Raw genomic sequence first — 12133 nt, forward strand, 5'->3', positions numbered from 1 at the left:
TCTCTCCATCCCTGGGCCTCCCCCTGCGCACGCTTTCTCCATCCTCCCCGCCATGTCCTGTGGAGATGGGAAACAGAGGCTGAGGGGTGGGGGTGAGGTAGGCGTTGAGCAGGAGAGTCACGGTTTCTTTGGGCCTCAGACCCTTTTGAGAAGTAACACAGCTCAGGAACCCACCTGAGGGAGGGCCTGGGTCTTAGGTGACCCACCCCCACGCCCCCAGGCCCATCCGGGAGCCGAGGACCCCTGTGACCCTGCCTACAGCCCAGAATGCTTTCCTGAGCGCCCAGCCCATCCGTCCACGGCCCGACAGCTCCGTCTGGGCGTCTCAGCCTCCCGACTCAACATGAAGAACCCACCTGGTTCCTGCCCAGCTCTGAACAGAGGTGCCTCCGCCCACCAGAGCCAGGACGCCCCGGGTCATCCCTGATTCCGCCCCCCTGCCCCGCCCCTCCTCCACCGCTCGCACCAGTCCTGCTGTTTAGACTGTCCGGGGGGCCTCCCCGTGGCTTATCTGGACACCCCGGTCCCCTGAGCCCCAGCCCAACAGCCTCCAGTCTGTCCTCTGCAAAGCTGCGCGTCCGTGTTTAAACACATAAAACACGTCACCTCATCTCCTGCTCACGGCCCTGCCGCACCGACCCCGGGCCCCAGCACACAGAGAAGAAAATTCCCAGCATCACACACAGACCAGCTGTTTCTGGCTGCCCTCTTCCACCTCCCCACTGGCTTCCTGTTTCCCAAACTGCCACCTTGCTTCTTGCCTCGAAGCTCTGTGCATGCTGTTCGTGCTGCTCAGAACCCCCCAGGACACCCCCAAAGACCACCTCCCCCAGAACCCTCCCCCAGCCTGGGTGACGGCAATGCCCCTCCTGCCCCGACAGCCCGGCTGAAACCTCAGTCAGAGGCGGCCAGGGCTCTGCTGAGCACCCCTAGGTCCGCCCTCCGCTCGGAGGCCAGGCCGAGCCCCCCCAAGGCCCATAACGCCCTTTGTGACCCTGCACGTCCCAGGCTCCACCCCTCCCCCAGAGCCCAGCGGCCAGGCTTCACCTTTGGGAGGAGGCCCACTCCCACACCTACCCCTTCAAGCCCGCAGCCCTCAAGCCTGCTCACTTCGCATCTCCCTTCCCCGAGCCATCGGCAGCGCCTGGCCCCCCGACCTGCACGCGCCATAGGCCTTACTTTCTAACGTGGCTTTTGTCTGTGTCCCCGCCTCCTCTGGACCGTCAGCTCCTGGGGCCGGGGTGCTGTCTGTTTGGCCTCTGCTCTGGCCCCAGGACCTGTTCGGCGGTCACACCCCGTCCCTGGGCCTTCTCTTGCTTGTCCAAAAATGAGGGCCAGGACTGAGGTCCCATCAGTGTGATGCTTGTGGATTCTGCCCCTGGGGTCCTCAGGTCCCAACGCCCAGACTGAGGATTGCCCACCCCCCAAAATTCTCATGGGGTTGGCAGACAGTGAATCAGGTCTCTCTCTCTTTCAGCCGTGGACTAAGAAATGTGAGAATGACTTTTTCTTGCCTGGAAACTCCAGAGGACTAACAGGGGGTGAGGAAAGCCACTTCCGGGCAGGCCTCAAACCCGCTTTCCTGCTGCCAGCAGGGAAGGAAAAGTGGAACAGAGGTGCTGTCTCCCGACCTTCACACCGGTGGGCACTGGGGGTGGGTGACCCAGGAAGCAATCTCGGATCCCAGCCCCAGACCAGGCCCGGAATGGGTGGGCAGCAGGCGAAGACAAGGGGACGGGACTCCATGGGGACAGACACACAGAAGGTGATGTAAAACGGCAAAACCACAGGCAGGGTGGGCGTGCAGTGGTCCCCACTGGACCAACCAGCTGCACTGCCTTGATTTCTAATGCGGAGCTTTCCTCACCCCGACCTCCAAGCCCACCCTAAATCCCCTCACGTGCTGGGATTTGAGGAAGGGCCTTATTCCCTTTGGAAGGGTACGGTCCTTTCCAGGGGTCACTGAGTCCTCAGGGAAGGGTCTCCAGCTGGCCTGGGGCTTTGTCTTACTTTCAGCACACCTGTGACCACCTGGAGGGGGATGTGGGAAACCTCAAAAGGGAGGACAGGACGTGAAGGGTTAGGAAGGTGGGACCCAGAGCAGCAGCGGGCCGGTCCACAGGGTCTAGACCAGGGGAGGGGGGCCCACACCACCTCGTGTTCTTCTGGGGCAGTGAATCTCATCCTGTAAGGTTCCAGACCCTCTTCTTGTAACAGAAAATCAATACCATCCCTTTCCTGTGCAGAAATCAGATCCATCAATAATATAACCTACTACATGCATAGTCCAGATAATGCCCTAAGTGTAGCATAAAGGAAAATGAGCAGTCTATCATACAATGTGTATTTCAATGAGACCTCCTTTGGAGGGGCTGACGGTGCTGGCTGAGAACCACTGCCATAGCGGAGAGGGATGTCACACTGGTTTGTCAGTTGTCTGCTTCCCTGGGGAACAGGCACTGGGCCATATTCACCACCTCCTCTCCACTGCCTAGCACTGTGTTCAGCACATAGTAGGTGCTCAGTTAATGTCTGGTGAAGGGGTGGATGAATGACTGAATGATGAATTCAGTCTCAGGTGAGATGTGCTGATGGTGTCATGAGTGGGATGAGGTTGTGCCTGGCCCCACGGACGACCCCAGGCAGGCGGCGGCAGGGTACGTGTGCACTTGCTCTCAACGGCGTCTTTGCCTGTCCCAGCTCCCTGCACGCGTCTCTGGGGCAGGGGCTGCTCTTGTCTTCTCGGTCTCCCCCTCGGCGCCCTACACAGCGTCTGGCACAGAGTGGGTGCTCAATAAATACCCGTTGAATTTAATGCATTTCAATTCAACAAACATTTATTGAGCGCCCACTGTGTTGAGTGTCACAATCCTACCCTCCTTGGGTGCGCTACAGATGGATGTCCCAGGGATGCAGGGAGGCGTGCCTTGCCACATGCAAACACTTTGTTCAGTAACGGTTGTTTGCAAATGAAACTGGTGTCGATGGACTCACAATTGGGGGCTACTGGGTGAGACTGGAAGGAACCCGAGAAAAGAAGGCGGATACCCTTCTCTTCTCAGTTTAAGAGTGTGCTCATTCCGCCCAAATGTCTCAAGAGGCCGGCAGATAGCAAGGCACGCCTGACCTAGGCACCACCAGCAGCCTGGGTCCTCACTGCTATTTCCATGCACATTGGGAAACAAGGCGATGTCACCAGGACAGAAATAAAGGCACAGCTGCAATTGTTAGACACAGTAGGTTTCCCATTCGGAGGAACTGACGTCAGAACATGTGTAGAAAGCGAAGGGATGACAGAACCATTGTCATGGTCATCGTGAGCCTGCATCCCTGAAGGAGGAGGACACACACACACACACACACACACACACACACACACACACACACGCAGGTTGTTTGTACTTTGGAGGGTTCGCCCCAGTTAGAGCACGAATTCTAGCATAGGCTCTCCAATTCCTGCCGGCCGGGCACACCTGGATGGGAGGCGGTCCATTCCCATCCGCGGCTACACCTGCAGCTTGTGATGGGAACACAGCAGCAAGGAACGGGGTTGACAAACAGACCTTGAAGGTGTGTGACTGGCCAAAACACTTGCACAGCCTGCGGGTCTCACAGGGTCTACCGCCTGGGACGACCCCAGGGCGCCTCGTCCAGCACGTGCAGATGAGGAAGCAGTGCACAGAGGTGAGGAAACACGAACGGGTCAGCGTGGCACAGGGAGGTCCCCACGGGGCGGCCCGTCTCCTGCCCAGGCTTCTCCCCAGATGGTGTCCCCACCTCCCTAAGCCCCAAGCCACAGGCAGGCCAGAAGTGGGACTCCCTGGGGACAGCAGCTGCCCCCGTGAGGAGAGACAGGGCGGGGAGCTGCAGATGCAGGCCCACCCACCTCCCAGCAAGGGAAGGACTGAAGCTAGAAAAGACCACCCTGAGGACCCCAGATAGTCCTTTCCTGGGTGCTCTCGAGTCCCGGGGCTAACGCTTTGGTGGCCTCAAGGCATGGGGGGCTACGGGGGGCTACTGGGGGCTGCTGGGGGCTGCTGGGGGGCTGCTGGGGGCTGCTGGGGGCTACTGGGGGGCTGCTGGGGGCTGCTGGGGGCTACTGGGGGCTGCTGGGGGCTGCTGGGGGCTGCTGGGGGGTACTGGGGGCTGCTGCGGGCTGCTGGGGGCTGCTGGGGGCTGCTGGGGGCTGCTGCGGGCTGCTGGGGGCTGCTGGGGGCTACTGGGGGCTGCTGGGGGCTGCTGGGGGCTGCTGGGGGCTACTGGGGGCTGCTGGGGGCTACTGGGGGCTGCTGGGGGCTGCTGGGGGCTGCTGGGGGCTACTGGGGGCTGCTGGGGGCTGCTGGGGGCTACTGGGGGCTACTGGGGGGCTGGCACAGCAGGAGCACTCCACCTTCCGAACTCAAGTGCATTAGGAAAAACAAAGCGCAAAACAGAAAAGGCCATGGTCAAGGCCGGTGGCCGGGGGCCACATGCAAGTCCTGCATCACCAGGCAGAGCAGGGCTGGAGGCTGGTGCTGCCTGGTCCACAGCCTGCCCACTGGTCCTCCTGTAACCAGCCCTGTACCCCTCACCCCTCACTCTGCCGCTGGTGGGATGGGCAGCCTGCCTTGGCCCTTCCAGATCCTCCCCAAGAGGAGCACGCCTCCGGTGGACGAGACCCTCTGGGGGACTCTCCGGTGTGACCTTCCCACGGGGATGTCAGCCCTGGGCTCCGGCTCTGGATCCCATTTAGAGAGCAGAGGCCCAGGCGGACGGGGCCCGGGGCGCACAGACATCCGCTTACAGAGATCACACACAAAACAACACACGCTTTCTCTGTTTAGACGTCTTCTTTAACAAGTGATCATCTCCACGCTTCTCACCCTCTTCCCATGTCGGAACACACGCACTTTCATTTGTGAGATGGTTTACAGTCACGAGAATGGTGATGATGGTGGTGAGCATCTACTACGGGCCCGGCCAAGTGCTGGCTTCACACGCGGCACCTCCTCCGGGTCTCTCACGACCCCGCCAGGCACACAGGGGAAACTGAGGCCCAGCAAGTGGTGAGCTGAGATTTGAACTCAGGTCTTACGGCAAAGCCAGTGTCTTTCCTCGGCTTTCTCACGCCCACGACCATCCCCTCCTGGCCTCTGCTTCCAAGCTAAGCCTCAAGCTTGTCCACAGAAACCCAGCCACAGCTGCTGAGACCCAAAGACTCTGCCCACCATCTACCGCGGGCATCAGACGGCAGCTCGCCGTTGTTTTTGCCTATAATTTACAGCCTCTGGACGTGAAGAACGTTATGGGGAGTTTCGCCCGACATCTGAAGGTCACGCCTACTGCAGCTTCACGACCCCCCGGATCAGGCAGACGTGGTCTTTGTCTCCTGCACTCCCTGAGGATCTGGAGTCCCAGCTCCCGGCCCCTGTCCCAAGATGAGCACAGGAGACACGATAATGCCGTTCTCGGCTCCGAGTCTGGACTCGCCCCCCTGGACCATGCTCCTGTCCACTCCGGAGGGAGACGGGCCCTCAACTTCCAGCCTGGCAGCCTGCAAGCCCTTTTCCCAAAGGAGCCCAGGAGCCTGAGTTGGCTTTCTGCCCTCTTGCCAGCTCTGGAGAGCTCCGGGAGACGCCGGCGTGGCCCTTGGGCAGCAGGCTGGCTGAATCAGGGTGTCACCAAGGGAAGCCAGCACACGGCTACTGGCCTGCTTCCTACCGGGCTCGCCATTCTGTCTGTGGGTTTGCTCTCACAGTTTTTCATAAGCAAGGCTTAGATCTGGGGGGGATTGGCTCGAGGTTGTGGGCCCCTTTTCTGCAAGGACTTTCAGGCCACACTGTCAGCTCCGTGCTCAAAAGAACCACTCACGTGAGTAAATGTTGTCCCCTGGCATCGTTTGGAGAGGGCCTCTATCGGTCCCGCTACTGTGGGACAAAGACTGGCTGTCTAGGTCTGGAGAGTTGGTCCTAGTGTCTGCGTCCCCCTTGAGGATCAGCCAGTTGGTCTTCTGCTGAGAAAAAAACAGAAGTGAATTCTGAGGTCACCTGCAGTGGCATTGCCCCACTTTACAGAGGAGGAAACTGAGGCTCAGGGAGGTCGGGGCTCACATGGCTTCACAAGGGGAGAGCCGGGTAAGCCAGCCTTGGGCTCTTTCCACACACACCTACCTTCTTTAAAGACAAGCAAAGGGGGTCTCACCTCTTGAGCCAGGGTGGGCGGGCAAACTCAGCCCATGGGCCAAACCCTAAAATATGCGTTTTGATTTATTTTCCTTTCTTTTCAGACCATCTCCTTGGTTATAGAACCATGACCAAGTTACACAGCATAGAATGAGGACCTTGGTAGTAGACGTGCTAGTCCTAACTGTAAGGGGGCTGGTGGTACCACCTCTTAAATTCGGTCCCCGTTCCATGTGGCCCTGCCTAATCCCTAAGGAGCACGACCTAAGAGCAGGAGCCTGAGGCTTCAAGCTGGAGAAGTCCCCACAAAACCAGGTCTGCCCCTGCATTACCTTCCTGTTATCCGGGTCGAAACTTCCGTCCTCCCCATCTGATTGCCTCGCGGCTGGAAGGGAAAAATCAATCTGTCAAGGCAGCGCACCATAGATGCTGGGTTTCCATGTGTCAGTTCCCACTTCACAGTCATGCTCAAAAATGGAAAATAATCAAAGAAAAGTCGCCAGCACTCATACTTTTAAGGGCTGAGGAACCAGACCAGCTGGCGAAGGTCCCCGCAGGAATGTGGCCTGGGGAGTGCCTGGAGCCTTGCACAGGATGTGCTGAATCAAGAGCAGATGTGTGAAGTGATGCCTCATTTACATTCCAGCCAACCACCCTGCGGCCACTTGGCATTTCGAAGAACATACTTTCTATCTTCCAAGTTCAAAGGAACAGAAGGGCCCAGTGGTCCAGCCCCTACTGGGTCAGACTCAGCTGGGTGCTTCACGGACATGACTGCTCATCCCCACGTGACCCATTTCACAGATCAGAGGACTGAGGCTCAGAGACATGACGTGCCTTTCTCAAGATCATGGATCAGCGGGTGGCAGAGGCTGGCATTTGAACCCAGGCAGTCTGACTTTAAGTCCTTCCTCTGTCTGCCCCACCTCACTGCTCACAAAACACAAAAAGGTGAGTGAGCTATGCCACTGGGAGAATTCCACGAACAGCAGTAAAGAGGGTACAACATACAACCAGAGGTGCGCTCTACGGAACAGAGCAAGCAAACGTCTGTTATTCAGCAGACTATCTAGAGCTGAGTCAAGAGGTGTCTGTATTCTCCATCTGCCTGTTTTGGGATGGGGGGTTGTCACCCAGCCGGGCTGACATCTCCAACCAAGCATGATGAGATAAATCACACGAGGGCAGGTTGACAGTTCTCAGCATCCAGTTTGGTAAAGACCCATTCTGTGCCTCCCAAGCTAAATCACTGACCCCATGCAAGGAACGATGAAAGGAAAGCCCCCAGTGTCCTTCGCCACCTGCCACAGAGACCGAGGCCATAGTAAGGACATGCCAAGGGTGGGCTCCTTACCTGCAGCCTGCGGAGGGCTCGGACCTTCTAGCCTTTTGGAGCACCCTCCCTTGTGCACCACCAAGGACAAGACTGACATCAGGCCCGAGAGCTTGGAAATTGGGGATTGGGCTACAGGACCTTGACAAGATAAGGCCACAATTGAAGACCGTTCTGGATGCACTGACATTTCGTTACTCCCGACGGCTACCTGTTTCTCCGTCTCCCGGGAGAGACAGTGGTTTTCAAAGTGAAGATAAATATCCTGCCGTGTCTACTTGCAGAGGCAAATTGATGACAAGCCTGCGTGCGGGGCACCGTGCAGGAGAGGCGGGGAGCAGGGGGCTCAGAGGGGCGCACGCCCGTCAGGGTAGGCTCTCCTGTTGCCTGGACAACGGCGGTCGCCAGGCAGCGGAGCCCTGAGCGTCTGACCATACACCAGCCGGGACTCTTGGCAGCTGCACGGTCGCCCCAGGGGCATCGGGCCAGCGGCTACTTGGAGCTCTAAGAGCACTGCCCTCGTCCAGCCCAGAGAAGGCCTCCAGGGCCAGGTCTGCTGGTAAAAGTAAGTGAGCTGGATCCTTGAACAGCCCACAGAGGCCCCAGAATGGACCGCCACACTTGGGGTAATTTGCAAATGCAAAAACAATTAAGTGGCTCCAACCAAAGGGCTTTTGGGGATGTGAGATCCCAGGAGTTCAGATCACAGCGGCCCTCCTGGGTCTGAGGACTTTCCATAGCCTCGGGGAGCATATTGGGCCAGACTAACTCTGGCTATAGAGCTACCTCAGGGCTTAAAGAAGGGCCCCACCTCCAAAAAGGGGGGATATCCCACCAAGATTTAGCCAGTTTTCTCTGCAAACGCCACCAGTTCCAGGAGGTGTGCACAAGCTAACCAGACTCAAACCAAGGGCTTTCCAGAGCCCCAGTCTGCCAGCCCACAAAACACCCAACGGATTCTCTCGAGAAATGGAGCATGGTTAGGAAAATAGAGGAACCCGGAGCTTTGTGTTATTTTCGGGCTGCTTCCTTAACAGCTCTGAGCCTCGGTTTCCTGATCCGTAAAATGGGCAAATGACGCCCACCCCTCCAATTTACGAGGATCGCATGAGATAACACGCAGGTGCTGTCACATGATGGGGAGCTCAGCTTACAGGTTTGGAATATTAGGAATGAAACGAGAGGTTAACCGGGCAGCTAATTTGTAACATGCTGTTTCAGAGTCTCAGGAAAAAGACAGATCAATTCAGGACAAGCAGAGAAATCAAGTTGCGTGTGTCTTTCCTATCACACAAGGCAGCATCCTTCTGAGCCCTGGAAAGTATTTGCCAGTGAGTACCCTTTTGGGAAAGGCTGACGTCCCACTCCCTGCGTCCCTTGGGACCTCTATAGGGAGCATCCCAACTAGAGCGGGAGGTCTCTAATTTTCTTTCTGGATACAGGGCCATTCCCTTTCCTCCCATCCCCAAACCAAAATGAGACTCGACCCCACTACAAAGGAACCCCAGAGACACATGAGATGTGATTAATTCCCGTCTTAAACCAGGCGCCAAAGAAAGAGCTAGGAGTACAGGCTACATGGGTCGCCTCTACCGTCTGGCGTGGGTGGGCAGCTCTGGGAGGTGGGAGCAAGCCCCCCACTGTCTGCAGGTGTGGGAGGTGGTGAGACGCCACCCCTGTTTCTTGGGCCAGCGTCTCCACACACACTGCCATCTGACGGCTCACATGCGCTTACCAAGGAAACAAAACATCTGTCCCTGCAGCTGGACAGTCAGCTTCCTGGGAAATTTGGGGGAAGCGTTACTTTTTCCTCTTGAATTCATTTTAAACAGTCTAAAAACTGAGCCAGCTTCACTCCATTGAGAGGAAAGTCCCTGCTCTGTGCCAAGCATCACGTGGCCTCACGCAGAGCCCCTCGAAGCCAGAACCCCGTTCTCCAGAGCGAGAGACAGAGCTGGCAGGGGAGCAGCTGTGGCTGGAATCCTGTCTGCCTCACAAAGAATCCTGGGTTCAACACCGCGACTGATTCAGGACCGTTCAAAAGACACCAAAAATGTGCCCATAGCAGCTGGACCTTTAGCGGGTGGTGGGAGGTCCCCCGCACCCCACCTCCCAGCCCGTCCAACGCCCTCTGCTGGTCCTGCAGCATCTCTGCCCCACGGGATGCGGTTCTTCCTTCCCTTCCTTCTTCCCCTTCCTTCTTATTTCCCATTCAGTTCTTTTGCTTCCTTTCTTCTCTTATTCTTTTTTGAAGCCATTAAATTGTAAACAAGTAGAATTGGAACTAAGGTAGTCTAAGAAAATACTATTGGTCTCTAATGATGCAAAATGATGTAAAATAAGAGTGGTGGGTTCAGGGGTCAGGCAGACCTGGTGTGACTTGGCCATCGACGGGGGTCACTTTGCGGCCCTGGCCTTAGTTTCCTTGTCTCTAATAATACCTGCCTCAGGGCTGTGTTGAGATGAAACCCCAGCACACGCGATGCATTCAGCGGCAGCTATTTGACTGCCAATCCTAACCCTAACCCTCGTCCTCAACGCCAGGGTCCCACCCCCGCTGAGTCCCCAGGCCTGACCATCCTCATGCTGGAGGCCCATTTCCCAAAAACAGCAACGGGACTAGAGCACCAGAGAAGAGTGCTGCTAATTAAAAAAAACAAAACAAAAAACAACAACTTCTGATGAGTTGGAAATAAAAAGTTGAAAAGTAAATACATTAATTAAAAAGCATAACATTTTAAAACTCACTGAATATATTATCTTAAGCTAATTAAATGGTCCAGGGACTCAACATCATCACCCGGAGTTTGTTTCTGCAAAGTCTGGCTATTAAAAGGATGGGTTCTCCATCCTGAGGTGTGTGCCTCTCTCCCTTGACAGATGAGGGGACGGTCAGTTTGCTGAGATGGGGGGCTGGTGGCTGCACGTGGGCTTTAAACACACACATGCACACTCAACACTCACTCATGCTCGCACACACGCATGCTCATACACATGTATGATGCACACATGCATGCCCCCCCACCCCAATGCACTTCTGCCCGGATATGGTCCAGCTCGATGGGGCAAATCTTGTAAAATTAAGACATCTCAAATCTATTGGAAATCAAATGCATCCCATCACATCCATTATGTCCTTAGTTTTTTATTTTTTATTTTGTTTGGCCATGCCACGCGGCATGCGGGATCTTAGTTCTCCAACCAGGGATGGAACCCAAGCCCCCTCCCGTGGAAGCGTGGAGCCTTAACCACTGGACCGCCAGGGAATTCCCACATCCGTGATGTCCTGACGGCTGTCTAAGGAAAGCTGGTGGAGAGGACTACACAGCACCCGTGAGCGCTCACTTCATTCATGGCCCATTTACAGTCAAGCAGGGACAGACTGTATTCATGTTCATCCCCACGACGTGGCCGAATGCGTGGCAGAGAGCAGGCGCTCTGTAAAGTTTATTTCATAAAATAATCAATAAACCCACATTCTAGAACGTTAAGAGGGTTTGGGTCATTGTTCAGGGTTCAGTCAAAGAGGAATTCACTTGCCTTTGGATAGAAGAGGTGTTTCTATCCAGATTAAAAAAGAAACACAGAGATTACCCCTGGTAAGAGTACACCAGGACGTCCCTGGCAGTCTAGTGGTTAAGACTCCGCGCTTCCACTGCAGGGAACGAGGGTTCGATCCCTGGTTGGGGAACTAAGATCCCGTGTGCCGCGCGGCATGGCCAAAAAAAAGAAAAGGGTAAATAAACCGAATCTCCACTGCACGATTCGGTTAAGGGCCTTACTGTCAGAAGTTCTCTGTCTTAGATCGGGGTCCGTCAGATGCTAGTGAGCAATTTCCTAATCTGATTTACTGCCTATTCCCCTCCCAGGGGCCGGCCCTCCGACCCTGTGTGTGTACGTGATGTGTCAGCTAGCGGCTGATAAAAGGCCGAGTCAGTCAGTCCTTCCCGCGGACGCAGACAGCACGCACAGCCTCCTGGCTGCAGTGCGGGCGCCACGATGGAAAGACACCGCTCTGTGCCTGCTCTTTCCTTCCTGCGCCTCAGTTTCCCCGCCGGTAACACAGGGAGCTGGTCTGGACCACCTCTGAGGGCCCTGAAGTCTACGCGCCCCTCCCTCTCTCTGATCCCTCGGGAAGATCTGGGCTCCCTGCTTCTCCGACTGAGAGGCAACGGCGAAAGGCATCGCCTTCCGGAGACCCAGGAGTTCCCATTCATCTTTCTCTTTCTTGGGAAGAGGAAGAAATACACAAAGCATAGGGCCTATTGCAGTCAAGGAGAAAATGATAAAACACACAAAGCCTGCACAACTAGAGCACCGATTTGTCAGTAAGCCTCAGAAAACGCACTTTTATAGATTCCACCCAGCAGCGTCCACCCAGTTGTCAACGGGGGAGGTGGCTGTTTTCTGGGCGCATCTAGACAAGAACTTAAGTATGAGGATTCCTCTTCCCACCTCTCTGGTGTCTTAATAACAATCCCCATCACGTGCACCGCACTCGACAGTTTAGAACATGATTCCACGTTCATTATCCCATCCGGTCCTCACAACCAGCCTGTGAAAAGGGCAGAGTGGAGGGTCGGTCCTGTTTTGCAGATGAGGAAACAGAGGCTCAGGATGGCGAAGCAACAAGCCCCAA

The 12133-nt window shown here is 56.1% G+C and overlaps 1 protein-coding gene across 15 annotated transcripts in view; it reads right to left on the bottom strand.

Annotated features, from left to right (window-relative positions):
• ABLIM2 (actin binding LIM protein family member 2) overlaps nucleotides 1-12133 on the bottom strand; it is a 151012-nt gene that overhangs the window by 24913 nt on the left and 113966 nt on the right. For 5 of the 15 annotated variants that reach the window (XR_009008375.1, XR_009008372.1, XR_009008371.1 and 2 more), the window contains 2 exons: nucleotides 6494-6546; nucleotides 5851-5989 (listed from right to left, as the gene is read on the bottom strand). Coding sequence is in view for 2 of the 15 variants with exons in the window: in XM_007172324.2 (XP_007172386.1) it covers nucleotides 5834-5992; nucleotides 6494-6546 (212 nt within the window). In the remaining 13 variants the exon portion in view is untranslated. Of the gene's footprint in view, nucleotides 1-5414; nucleotides 5993-6493; nucleotides 6547-7515; nucleotides 7636-12133 lie in introns of those variants that run through there. The other 10 variants (XR_009008365.1, XR_009008366.1, XR_009008367.1 and 7 more) reach the window with 4 other exon arrangements.

Source organism: Balaenoptera acutorostrata, chromosome 5, assembly GCF_949987535.1.
Source record: "Balaenoptera acutorostrata chromosome 5, mBalAcu1.1, whole genome shotgun sequence".
NCBI classification, from domain to species: Eukaryota; Metazoa; Chordata; class Mammalia; order Artiodactyla; family Balaenopteridae; genus Balaenoptera; species Balaenoptera acutorostrata.